Genomic DNA, 12,482 nt, shown 5'->3' on the forward strand with positions numbered 1-12,482 from the left:
CCATGCCAGAACTTCGAGGAGGTAAATCCAGCGGCAGAAGCGGTCACGCCGCCGCTATCGCTCCGGCTAGGCTAAATTAAAGGCCGTAGCAGATTGCAGGGCTGGGTAATTGCTAGCTCAGGCTTCCAGGCTGTGATCCAACGGTAGCACGGTGGTTAACTACACACACACACACACACACACACACACACACACACACACACACACACACACACACTTGCACACACACCGTGAGAGCACAAAATAATCTGGCAATGTCGCTTGGCGCACTTGCACACGCACTGCATGATACACATATCAAACTATGCATTCCTCATGATTGAGCCCACAGGTGTCAGCGTAGCGCCGCTAAGCTAAGCTAAGCTACACTGCCCGGAGGGAAGACTGTCTCGGCCGACGTAGCAGGGAACGGAATTAGAGGCGTGGGCCGCCGGACCTGGCAGCTGCTGCTGTTTCCAATAAACAGCGACAGGGGTCAAAGGTCAAAAAGCAAACCGGTCACAACCTGCCAGGGGGGTCCGGGTTCGAGGGGCGGCGGGGCGGGCTTTAAATGGCACCTTTATGACTCACTCAAGGCCCATGTGTCGGACCGGGGTCTGTCTGGGTCCCCTCCCAGCGCCCCACGTGCATTACCCATTAGCATGCTAACAAGACGGTAGCAACAAAAAGCTTGAATTCACATTCGCACCTCTCTATATGACACACGAATAAGGGTGAACGTTAGCATGTATCTATATGACGTGAATGAGAGGGTGAATGATGGCATGTATCTACAGGGCTGTCTCAGAAAATTAGAATATTGTGATATTGTGAAGTTCTTTATCTTCTGTAATGCAATTAAAAAAAAACAAAAATTATTTTTTCATTATATTTTAAGATTATTTTGAGATTTTTGAGTTTTCTTAAGATTTAAGCCATACTCAGCAATATCAAAATAATAAAAGGCTTGCAATATTTCAATTAATTTGGAACGAATCCAGAATGTATGACATTTTTTGTTTTTGTAATTGCATTACAGAAGATAAAGAACTTTATCACAACATTCTAATTTTCTGAGACAGTCCTGTATATGATGTGAATGAGAGGGCAAATATTAGCATGTATCTATATGATGTGAATGAGAGGGTTGATGTTAGCATGTATCTATATGACGTGTGAATGGGGGAATGTTAGCATGTACCTATGGTCAGTTAATGAGAGGGTGAATGTTAGCATGTATTTATATGACGTAAATAAGAGGGTGAAATTTAGCATGTATCTATACGGTCAGTGAATGAGAGGGTGAATGTTAGCATGTCTTTATATGGTGTGTGAATGAGAGGGTGAATGGTTGCACATGATCCCTCTCGTCCAATCACAGCTGTGATAGGCTCCATTCTGCGACCCTGAGCGCAGGATGAGCTGCAAAGGTCATGAATGAATGAACGACTGAGCGAATTAATGAACTAATGAGGTTTAGATGGAATCCATGTCCTCCTGCACTTTCCCTTGCTCAAGCGCCCTGAAAGCACCCTTCAGACGGGGAACCAATCAGATGCGTTTACCCCCCACCCCCACCCCTCCCGTCTCGTGACGTCACGACCACCTCCTCCTCGCACCATGACGTCACACTGGGACATCCAAACTTTCCACTTCATCTACCTGCCTCAAGGGAAGGGAGCGGGGAAGGGGGGGGGGGTTAGTTAGCAAAGTTAATCTGTCTAACTAGTACCCACGTGCACAGAGGGATCCGGAACAACACTCAAGTGCAGGGGAAAGTTTTCGTGTGTGTGTGTGTGTGTGTGTGTGTGTGTGTGCGAGCGGAGGTGGTGGGGGGGGCGTGGTCTGGGACCTGCAGACTGGGGTGGGAGGGGAGCGCGGCTCGGGTTTCGTGGCGGCGGGGGGCCGTGGGGGGGGCGTGGGGTGGGTGTGTGGGGGGGGTTCGGGGGATATACCCGCTTTCATTGAAGGCAACCGGGACATAAAACTAGAGCGTCCGTCCGCCGCGGACTGCGCGCTCTCTCCCGGCTGCAGGTGCGAATCCCGCCGCTGGATTTTTTTTTCCCTCCATCGCCCCCCTTCTTCTCCCCCCTTCTTCTTCTCCTTCCTCTTCTCCTTCTTCTTCTTCTTCTCCTGGAGGACACGCCACGGACACGGGGGTGCATGATTCGGCTCCGCTAACCTTGGGAGGACCCTATATTCGCACGCGTGCGCGCACACGCACGCCGTCAGTCAGAAGGCCGCTGCGCGCACCCCCACACACGCACACGCACGCCAAGGCCTGCATGTCTGATATCTAGACATGTACAGCTTTTTGGATTCAAGGACCTTACTGCTCGTCGCGGCGGCGCAACTCTGCCTGATCGCCGTCGCCAGATGTCAGCAAGACGAACGTAAGTTCTCGGAAGATCTCGCTTCTTCTCCCCCCCCCACCTCCTTCCACCACCCCCTCCCCCCTCACCCTTTCCTTTTAAAACCCAGCTGAGAGAGAATGTGGAAAGCTCTAGATGCGCTTTGGATGCTCTGGTTTTTATTCTTATTTTAAGGGGAGGGGGGTGGAGGAGATGTGGTGTGTGTGTGTGATGATGGAGATGATGTGTGGAAAGGATGGAAGGACCAGGTCTGATAAAAAACAAACAAAAAAAAACCAAAAGTAGGGGTGCACTCTGTCTTCATTGCCTCTTTTCACCCCCCCTTCCTCCTCCATGCCTTGACCTTTCCACCCCCCACAAGCACCTGTGGACCTTTGAGTGGCATTGACAGCCCCCCCCCTCCTTCTGCCCCCCCAAACCCCCTCTTTTTTAACCCCTTCTCCGTTTTGAGTGTGTGGGGGGGATAAAAAGTGCACGTCGGTCAGGCCTTTGGGTGCAAAGCGCTCGCATTCCTGCGCCGTCAGAGGCCGGACGGGCGAATCCCGGCTTGTCCGGCCCGAGAGGACAACCGACCCCGAGACGATGCCCCCCCCCCTTAAAAAAAAAAAAAACACTTATCTGCGGCGGCTGTGGGGAAAAAAAAAAGGGTGAACGTGGCCGCTCTCCGCCGCCATTGTGGGTTTTTTTTTCATAGCCAGAAGGGCCGACGAGAGCTCAAGGTTGTTTTTCTTTTTTCCATCTGCTTAAAAGATTGAGCCCAGAAAGACGGCGAGCCAGGAGGAGGGGGGGGGTGGAGGTAGGAGGTAGGAGGTAGGAGGGGGCGTCACTGGTCCGACTCCTGAGATGGGAATCAAAGAGCATATAAAAAGAGGGGGTTATTTTCAAGAGGAGGAGGAGGACGTCCAGGTTCACGTGAGAGATGAGCAGATCTTCTGTTGTTGTGGGTCGGAATGCATGTGTGTGTGTGTGTGTGTGTGTGTTGGGGAGGTTCTGGTCTGAACCCCAATGGAAACCAGTGGAATGATGTCCTCCAAGGTACACCTGGCTCCACTTTTCTGACAGCGTTCTGGAAAGCCAGTTAGTTTTGATGACAAACAGACCCCCCCCCCCCCCCCCGCCCCGCCGCGGCCGCCGTCGGGGCAGGTGCACCCCCCCCCCCCCCCCTGCCCCGGACGCCACATCCACGCCGCTGTCACAACCCTGAAGGTATACTGATGAAAGCCCACCATTTTGCCCCCCCACGCACCCCCTCCGGCGTGTTTGTACTGGCATCCCACCCGGCTGTGGCGTCCAGGTGGGGGTTTAAGAAACGCACCCTGTGTTTATCCAAGGCGGCGGTTTGTGAATCGGCCACTCTGTCCCCCCTTCCTCCTCCAGAAAGACCCCATTCATGGCCCAGGTTACCTCCACGGAGGTAAATATAGCTACTGTAACCCCCCAACCCCCCCCAGAACCCGCGGGTCGATCATTCCTTTGAATCCAGATTCCCGGCCCTCAGGCTCGAGGGAGATTCTAATTTATGATTAAAATAATCCCCAAATTTTCTCCGATCTCTGGAGGCCTGGTTCTGCAGCAGGTTCTCCACACACACATACACACACACACACACACACACAAATACACGTCCCCGTCTAGTGGCTGCCGGTGGAACTACACGTCCAACCGGAGACAACCGGATTAGGGTGATTCTGGAAAGTCAGATTAGACGAGGGCCGCTAGGATAGCAGACTCTGCTGCGTGCACGAAAGAAATGAGTGCTCGGAGTATCGTAGTACTAGTGCACGTACATGCAAATACTTTATTGTTGCAATGCGGTAAAAGGTGCAGCGTATATACATACACTTCCATATACGATCTGATTGCGCATGTAGCATATAAGTGGAGGATGTAGCATTAGCAGTGTGAGTTAGCATAGCTCTTAGCAACCCCCCCCCCCCCGGTTCCTGTGCATCTTTTCTTCCCTTCCAGCTCTTCATCTCCTCAAACGCCGCAGTCTAACCTCCCATTTCCACCACCCCCTCCAGCGGAGGATCCCTTTAGCTGTTTCAAAGATGGCGAGCGCTTTAGCGACAAGGACGTGTGGAAGCCGGAGCTGTGTCGCATCTGCGTGTGCGACACCGGGACCATCCTGTGCGACGAGATCGTCTGCGAGGACCTGAAAGACTGCCCCAAGCCCGAGATCCCGTTCGGGGAGTGTTGTCCCATCTGCGCCGCCGACGCACCTCCGCCCATCGGTTGTAATTTATTTATCTCCCACAAATAAATTACCCCACCGGATCGGACGTTTGTTTCCGGGGGTTCTGGAGAGTTAGCACGGGATGCTAGCTCCCGTCCCCGTCCCCGTCCCCGGGGAGCAAACGCGCGGCCGTGACACATTTCTGCACCGACGCCACCTCGGAGTGTTTTTCCACGGACCGGCTCACCTTGGCCCCCCTCCCCGAAAACTTTTTCCTTTCCCCGAGATTCATAAACACATGTGGGAGCCATTAAGGAAATACCTTCAGCCAGGCAGACTCACATTTTTCCCCCCACCACCTTCCTCCTCAGCGACTGTCCCGGTGCAGAGAGGAGAAAGCGCTGAGAATCGATCCATTATTTTCAATAACACGCACACACACACACAGACACACACACACGCACAAACATTGTGTTAGAACAGGCCGTGGAAAACCAACCGAGGTGAACGTGTCATACATCAAATGTGTCATTGCTTGCACATCCTGCCGGTGCAATTAATGCTTAATAACAGTGTAATAATGCTTTATGACTATGTAATAACACTTTATTGCAGTTTAATAACGCTTTATCGCATGTAATAATGCTTACCTGGCTTACCTTCAATTGAAAACTTTTAAATTAACGTTTCTTCACAAACGATGTTCCAGATTTTGAATCTGAGGTTGGCTGTCAAACCCGGGCACGGAGACGCCGCTGATGCTACTTGTTAGCATGGAGCGTCCGATTTGCCGCACGTCACTTCCTGCTCCTCGGCGCTTTCCGAACCCAGGAAGGAAGTGTCGGCGGCAAAGCTTTTTCTTCTTTTTTTTTTACCTCTCTAAACTGCTAAAATCCTTCAAAAGCAGATTCCTGCAGAGTGTATTTCAGAATAGCGGGTGTTTTGGCCGCAGTTATTCTGACATATACGAGAATATATTTGTGCATATCCTCGCTGCGGAGATGGCGGGAAGATGGTGACGCTGCAACACTCAGAGAGGGTGGTCGCTTTCGGGGGTCATGTGACCGGGCGGTGGCGGGCGGTGGTGGGGAGGGTGGAGACTGTCCTGTGTTATCCATCCATGTTGTGCTGTGCTAACTGTGCGCTGTCTCTCTCCTTCACGCCGTTTCCTGCTCGCCGCCAGGGACGCCTGGAGCTAAGGTGAGACGCCACACATGTCTGCTGGCGCTGGACGCGTGCACGTGCGCCATAAATGTCCATTTAAACCCTCCTATGGGGTGGTAGTAGGGGGATCCCTTCCCGCCGCTGGGAGCCATATTTGCCTGGCGAGGGGGCGGGGTTAAGGGAAAGGGGGCGGGGTTTCACCCCCTCCACTATCACATGATCTATTCGCATGGGAATTACCCCCCTCACGCACACACACACATACACCTGGACCTCACAAATGTTTTCCTCTCTCCCAATACAGGGTCAGAAAGGCGAGCCAGGAGACATCACTGATGTAAGTCCACCCCACGCCGCTCTGTGGACCAATCACAATGCAGGGAGGGGGCGTCCATCTTTTACCCTTCTGCTGGGGTGGGGGGGCAGAAAAAAAATGTGGCATTTATCGTACGGTGTCAAATGCATTGACGCTTGGCATGTTATCTCCCCCCCGCCCAGGTGGTAGGACCCAGAGGACCCCCTGGCCCAATGGTACGTCCCGGCAAGGAAGCAGTGATGAAGGTGTCGTCATGGTGACGACACACCCGTGACTTCCTGTCTGACCCCCACTCCCTCACCCCTCCATCTAGGGACCACCAGGAGAGCAGGGACCCCGTGGATCCCGAGGAGACAAGGGAGAGAAGGTCAGTGTGTGTGTGTGTGTGTGTGTGTGTGTGTGTGTGTGTGTGTGTGTGAGGTGGTGTCTGATTGGCCGGGCGGTGGCGTCCGGGTGTGCGCCACGTCCTCCGCCCTGGAACGTTCACCGCCGCTGAACCTGCGAGCGCATTCTTCAGGCGGGATCGACTTATGGGGTAATTTGTTGCTACACGCTCAGGGAGCAACGCCCGGTGTGTGTGTGTGTGTGTGTGTGTGTGTGTGTGTGTGTATGTGTGTGTGTGTGTGCGCGCACGTGTGTGTGTCTATGTGTGTCATATCCAACAAAGAAAGCATAGTTTGCGTCTTCACTCACCTGTGCAGTTCTGGAATGGGCTGAGCGAGGAAGTCCAGATTAATTGATCACCAAGCGATCGATTGATCGATCGATCCCAATATCAGCTGATCAGCAACAGTGATGATGTGATCATTCACCCCCCCGACCCTCTAACTTTCCCAGGAATTCCATAGACAGTATCGTAATGGATCGGGGGCTCCCTTAGAAGGCCCGATCGATCAAGGTATTGATTAGCACCGATCATGAAAATCCCCCCACCTTCCCCTTCAGGGAACTCCCGGCCCCCGTGGCAGAGACGGCGAGCCCGGAACCCCAGGGAACCCCGGACCCCCCGGACCCCCGGGGCCCAATGGACCCCCCGGCCTGGGTGGAGTGAGTACCCGCCGCCATTTTGAACACACACACAAACACACACACACACACACTCATGTTCATGATATGGTCTCCTTCTGCTCGCAGAACTTTGCCGCCCAGATGGCGGGCGGTTTCGACGAGAAGGCCGGCGGCGCCCAGATGGGCGTCATGCAAGGACCAATGGTGAGCGAGCGTCCGGGGGGAAGCTGTTGTGTGTGTGTGTGTGTGTGTGTGTGTGTGTGGGAGTGGAAGTGGAGTGGCGGCGTCGAAGATGGATCTGGAGAAGGCGGGGAGCGCACGTGGAGTACTGAGCACACTCACATCCAGGAGATGCCAACATGGCTGCCCATGTGAAAGCTCGCCACCGGACCAAACCACTCTGAGCCAACGGGGGATGCATTGATCAGGACTGCTGTTACACACACACACACACACACACACACACACACTCACACCTAAGAGACATTCGTGCACACGCTCAGTGGATTTAGAGTTCATTGATTGGCTGCTGCTTGCCCCGCCCACTCCTACTCGCTGTGGAAGTCCTTAGCCACCAGGGTGTGTGTGTGTGTATGCATGTGTGTGTGTGTGTGTGTGAACGGCTCATCACACACACAGAATGTGACTTCCTCCCGGTCGGTTGGCGAAGCGTGAAGTCGGAAATGATTTTGGAAAGGATCTTCAGCGGGAGTGAGAGCTTCGCCTCCTCTTCGTCTTCTTCTGGGTCGAAGAAGAAGAAGAATTGTGTCGAAGGAGACGAGGAGAAAGACAGCGAGGAGTCAAGGAGAGTTCAAGAACCTTGGTGACCTTTGACCTCAGGGGGGGACAAAACAGCTGAGTGAAGAAGGGAGGGAGGGAGAGAAGGAGGTGGAGAAGAACGCCACTGTGGAATCCCAGATGATTTAGAGTTGCTGGAAGTCCTCTCCAGGCAAGGAGACCAGTGTTGGTGCTTGCGGCCTCTAACGCTCCCTTGTCTCCTTTCCTTCCTCCCTCCAGGGCCCGATGGGACCTAGAGGACCACCCGGCCCCACCGGATCTCCTGTACGTACCACACACACACACACACACACACACACACACGCTGCACATCATCACCCCCTCCCTCCCCCTCCACCTGAAGCTAGCTAGCTAGCCACGCCGCTAACCTACAGCTCCATTTCAGCTGTTTACCTGGAGGCCGATGGGTGGGTGTGGGGGGGAGGGGGGGCAGCTGTCTAGCAATTTTGCCCCCACACACACACAGGTGTGCAGCCCCCCCTCCCCAACTTTCCCCTCGTAGCTCTTCAGAGCAAAGCCATTAAGTTGACGGCGCCAACTTGCCCCGACTCGCTACCCCCAGAACACATTTTACCCCTGGGGGGGCATTTAGTGTGTCGGCTCCTCGGCTGGGATCCCTGATTTGAGGGCTGGGGGGGTCAGAAGAAGAAGGAGGGACGAGACCCTTGAAAGCCGATGTGCTAGAAGTAATTTAGCTCTCGAGTGCTTTTCTGACAGGCGGCCATGTTTGTAGTTTTTTTCCCTTCAGTGCCTAAACACACACACGCGTAGTGCAACCTGTCAATCAAACTCCCAGAGTCGCCTCTGGATTTAACGGAAGCTGCCCCCCCCTTCTTTTTTTTTTCTCCAGGGCCCGCAAGGTTTCCAAGGCAACCCAGGGGAGGCGGGAGAACCCGGACAAAGTGTGAGTATCTTCTGACCCCCCCGACACATAAGCCGCTCTCCTTTCTCTCTTCTGGCCTCCTGATAGAAGATGGTGGTGGTGGTGGGGAGGGGGTGCATGCAGATTTGCCCCCCCCCAGCAGGTATAGCGCCATGCTAATCTGCCCCCACAGCGCTCCGATGAGCCTTCCTCTAAAAAAAAAATCAGCCCTTCTCCAGAATGTCGTTATGTGCGATTAAAATCAGGCGCCCCGCCGGACACCAACCTGACAGCTCGCTACCACCACCGCCTTCTAAGGGGGGGAGGAAAAAAAAAACAAAAACGGGATTATCTGTAGCCGAGCGCTAGAGAAAAATAGTGTGGAAAAAAATCAGGAATGTTTGCAAGTGTATTTGCAGTCCCTATGTCCTCTATTGTAAGTCCCTTTGGATAAAAGCGTCTGCCAAATGCAATGTAATGTAATGTAATGTAATGTTTGGAATTTCGAGGGTTTAAATGGCGCTGGAGGAACTGGAATAAATCCCGGGACTGCAGCATCTGCAGCGTTTCCGGAGATACACCGCCCGAACTTCCGTAAACAGATTTGGCGGTGAAAAGAAACGAAAAATCGCCGCTGTCAATCACCACCTCCACTTGGAAGCGTGCAGCTGTAGCGCCCTCTTGTGGCCACATATGGTTACTGCACCCTCACCTGCTTCTTTCCCCCCTCATTTTCTGCCAGGGCTCCATGGGACCCCGCGGCCCCGCCGGACCCCCGGGGAAACCAGGAGACGACGTAAGTTCACCCCCCCGAGCAAAGAAGTGCCGCACGACGGAGTACCAAGTGTCATTTGTACCTTTTGGGTATTTATAGTTTGCGTGTGATGTGTGATTATCTCGCCCAATCACAGCAGAGATAGACTCCTTCCATCTATCCCTCCATCAAGAGTGAATGAATTAATATTTTCTCTCGCGGACATGGGTGTAATTCTCCCGTCCGACCACTGGATGGAAGCGCACACCACGGTTGGCCCTGCAGCCGCTAGTCGCTAATTAGCGGTGTGATGGGAAACCGGATGCTTAGTCCTTTTTTCTAATCACCTGGTCGCGCTTCGCTTGCAGGGTGAGGCCGGAAAACCCGGGAAGTCGGGTGAGCGCGGCCCTGCCGGACCCCAGGTGAGTCCCCCCGCCCCCATCGGGGCCCCGAATGTCCCAGTCGTCGTCCATTCACAGCTGGAACAACCCCCTTTCCAGAGCCTTGAACCTGTGTAATAACCATATTATACACGTGTAATAACGATAACACATATATTACACTTATAATGCGATTAAACATTTATGGCTTTCAGCTGAGGATGAGTATGGCGTATGAGTCTCCATGGTAACCTTTCCTTCACACCCTCAGGGCGCCCGTGGATTCCCAGGAACTCCCGGCCTGCCAGGTATCAAGGGCCACCGGGTAAGTGAACGCATCACACCCGCCCCCTGTCAGTGGTTTCACCACCGCAGTCGGAACCGTTTTCCCGACATGTGTTTTTTTTTCCCGTCCCCCCCAGGGTTACCCAGGTCTGGATGGCGCCAAGGGAGAGACCGGCGCCCTAGGAGCGAAGGTGAGCGCCTCGCACCCTCGGAAAACACACGATCGAACCCTTGAAATGTTGATTTCGCCACTTTCCGAGCAGCTTAGGCTAACGCTAACCGCTCCCCTCCTCAGGGCGAGGCCGGCGCTCCCGGGGAGAACGGCGCCCCCGGACCAATGGTGAGTTCAATCCCGGGGAAATTTAGAATTCGGGCGGCATGAAACAGCCAGTTGATGGTTCTCCTGCCTCCTTCAGGGACCTCGCGGTCTGCCCGGCGAGAGAGGACGCCCCGGACCCAGCGGCGCCGCGGTGAGTCCCCCTTTCACCCACGGCAAAACCGCCAGCGCAGCTCCCACGCCGCTTTGTCCGCCGGACAGCGAAGGCCGCGGGGTCGATCCGGCGGCTGCAGGTGTTGCAGGTTCTCCCACACAGCTGATGAAAACCCTAAACGTGCGCTCTCCTCACTCCTCAGGGTGCACGTGGAAACGACGGGTTGCCCGGCCCCGCCGGACCCCCGGTGAGTGACCCCCTTCTTTCCGATTCACCCTCTCACACTCTTTCAGGAGATTGAAAAAAAATGTTTTTTCTTTGACGGTGACACACACACACACACACACACACACACAGACTGTGTCTGCAGCTCCACATCTGGAAGTCCATGGTTTTAACCCCCCTTTCTTCTGCTGCAGGGCCCCGTCGGTCCCGCCGGCGCCCCGGGCTTCCCCGGCTCTCCTGGTGCAAAGGTAAGTCACGAATCGCATGAAAAGGGCGTCCTCCTTCTTCTTAAATCCGTGTGTGTGTGTGTGTGTGTGTGTGTGTGTGTGTGTGTGTGTGTGTGTGCGCGACGCACACCACCCCTTCTTCCCGGCTGCAGAAAGTTTTTCCTTAAAAAAAAAAAAAAGAAGTGTGGGTTTTGTGAGATAAAAGAGATGAAAAAACACAAACTTTCTTTTTCTTTGAATCAAACGTTTGTTCTCGGGGTTGGGGGGATGGAGGGGGCAGGAAGTGGGGGTTCGGGGGGTGGGGGGGAGTCAAGACGCACGGGGCGAAGGAAGAGAGAGTATTGAAAAGTGCTTTAAACCTCCATCTGTTTGGAAAGTTAGGGCGGGGGGAGCGGAGGGGAGTGTTAAAGCTTTTCCTCTCTGCGTCTGATTTCACGGGGGGTGCGAGGTTTTTTTTTGGGAGGGGGGGGGACTTCCGGCCCTGACTTACCCCAAAGAAATTAAAGAGGGGTAGCACTGTATCCAGGAGCCCCCCCACTCCCAGGAGGGGGAAGCGGGGTGAGGAAATATGCTGGTGCTCAGTGTCGGCTTGCAGAACTTAACCCCCCCCTGAAAAAAAGACGTGTGTGTGTGTGTGTGTGTGTGTGTGTGTGTGTGTGTGTGTGTGTGTATGTGTGTGTGTGTGAAATCATGCAATGGGCTGAGGTGAGATGGCAGAACCCTGCAGGAGGCTTTAGCCCGTTTTTGCCGCTTATTACCAAGGTGTTACAGTGTAATAAGCACACATGTATTACAGGGTAATAAGCGCACAGAGTATTACAGCATAACAGTTGCACATTGTAATAGGTTTACAGTGTAATTCGGCGTAATAAGCATTCATTGTATCACAGTGAAACAGCCTACAGCTAATTACATAGTTCTACAGTGTAATAAGCAGTCTGTGTATTCCAGTGTATTACAATGTAATAAGCAATGAGTGTATTACGTGTATTAGATTGTAATAACAGTAGTGTATTACAGTGCAGAAGTTGTGAAGGATCTTACGGTGAAGTAGAACTACAATATATTGCAATATAATTGTGTATTACATTGTAATAGGTGTACAGAGTATTGAGTGCAATAAGCAAAGGGAGTATTACAATGTTATTACACTTTAATATCTGTAGAGTCATTACTTTGCAATATGCATATTTATTACAGTGGAAGCGCTGGAAAGTGTATTACAGTGTAATAAGCATACAGCATAGTACAGCCCTATTAAAAGCTGGAGTTTATTATAGTGCAATAATTGTCCAGTTTATTACAGTGTAATAAGCGTAGTTTTATTACATAGTAATAGAATCTGTGTGTGCTGGAGGCGGTCGCAGTGTCGACCTGGGCTCCATGAAGGTGGCGCCACACGTCTCCTAGGAGATCTGGAAAGCGTTACACATTTTGGCAGCAGGCACCGCTCTTTCACCAAACAGGAAATGGTTAACGTCCCTCATTCGGGCGCCGACCACAGC

General features: G+C 53.1%; 1 protein-coding gene across 2 annotated transcripts in view; it reads left to right on the plus strand.

Moving 5' to 3' along the window:
* The first annotated feature begins 2,022 nt into the window (after positions 1–2,022).
* Positions 2,023–12,482, plus strand: part of col2a1b (collagen, type II, alpha 1b) — a 28,401-nt gene continuing 17,941 nt past the window's right edge. Inside the window, exons 1-18 of one of the 2 annotated variants that reach the window (XM_086149684.1) lie at positions 2,023–2,372; positions 4,376–4,585; positions 5,711–5,727; positions 5,996–6,028; positions 6,190–6,222; positions 6,321–6,374; positions 6,953–7,054; positions 7,142–7,219; positions 8,033–8,077; positions 8,664–8,717; positions 9,418–9,471; positions 9,798–9,851; positions 10,081–10,134; positions 10,232–10,285; positions 10,390–10,434; positions 10,511–10,564; positions 10,728–10,772; positions 10,945–10,998. In XM_086149684.1, coding sequence (XP_086005810.1) covers positions 2,282–2,372; positions 4,376–4,585; positions 5,711–5,727; positions 5,996–6,028; positions 6,190–6,222; positions 6,321–6,374; positions 6,953–7,054; positions 7,142–7,219; positions 8,033–8,077; positions 8,664–8,717; positions 9,418–9,471; positions 9,798–9,851; positions 10,081–10,134; positions 10,232–10,285; positions 10,390–10,434; positions 10,511–10,564; positions 10,728–10,772; positions 10,945–10,998 — 1,131 coding nt within the window. In that variant the 5' untranslated portion in view covers positions 2,023–2,281. The remainder of the gene's footprint in view (positions 2,373–4,375; positions 4,586–5,710; positions 5,728–5,995; positions 6,029–6,189; positions 6,223–6,320; positions 6,375–6,952; positions 7,055–7,141; positions 7,220–8,032; positions 8,078–8,663; positions 8,718–9,417; positions 9,472–9,797; positions 9,852–10,080; positions 10,135–10,231; positions 10,286–10,389; positions 10,435–10,510; positions 10,565–10,727; positions 10,773–10,944; positions 10,999–12,482) is intronic. The other variant, XM_086149685.1, reaches the window with a different exon arrangement.

Source organism: Fistularia commersonii, chromosome 7 (genome assembly GCF_037954325.1).
Source record: "Fistularia commersonii isolate RoL2024-O1a breed Wild chromosome 7, RoL_Fcom_v1.0, whole genome shotgun sequence".
NCBI lineage: Eukaryota > Metazoa > Chordata > Actinopteri > Syngnathiformes > Fistulariidae > Fistularia > Fistularia commersonii.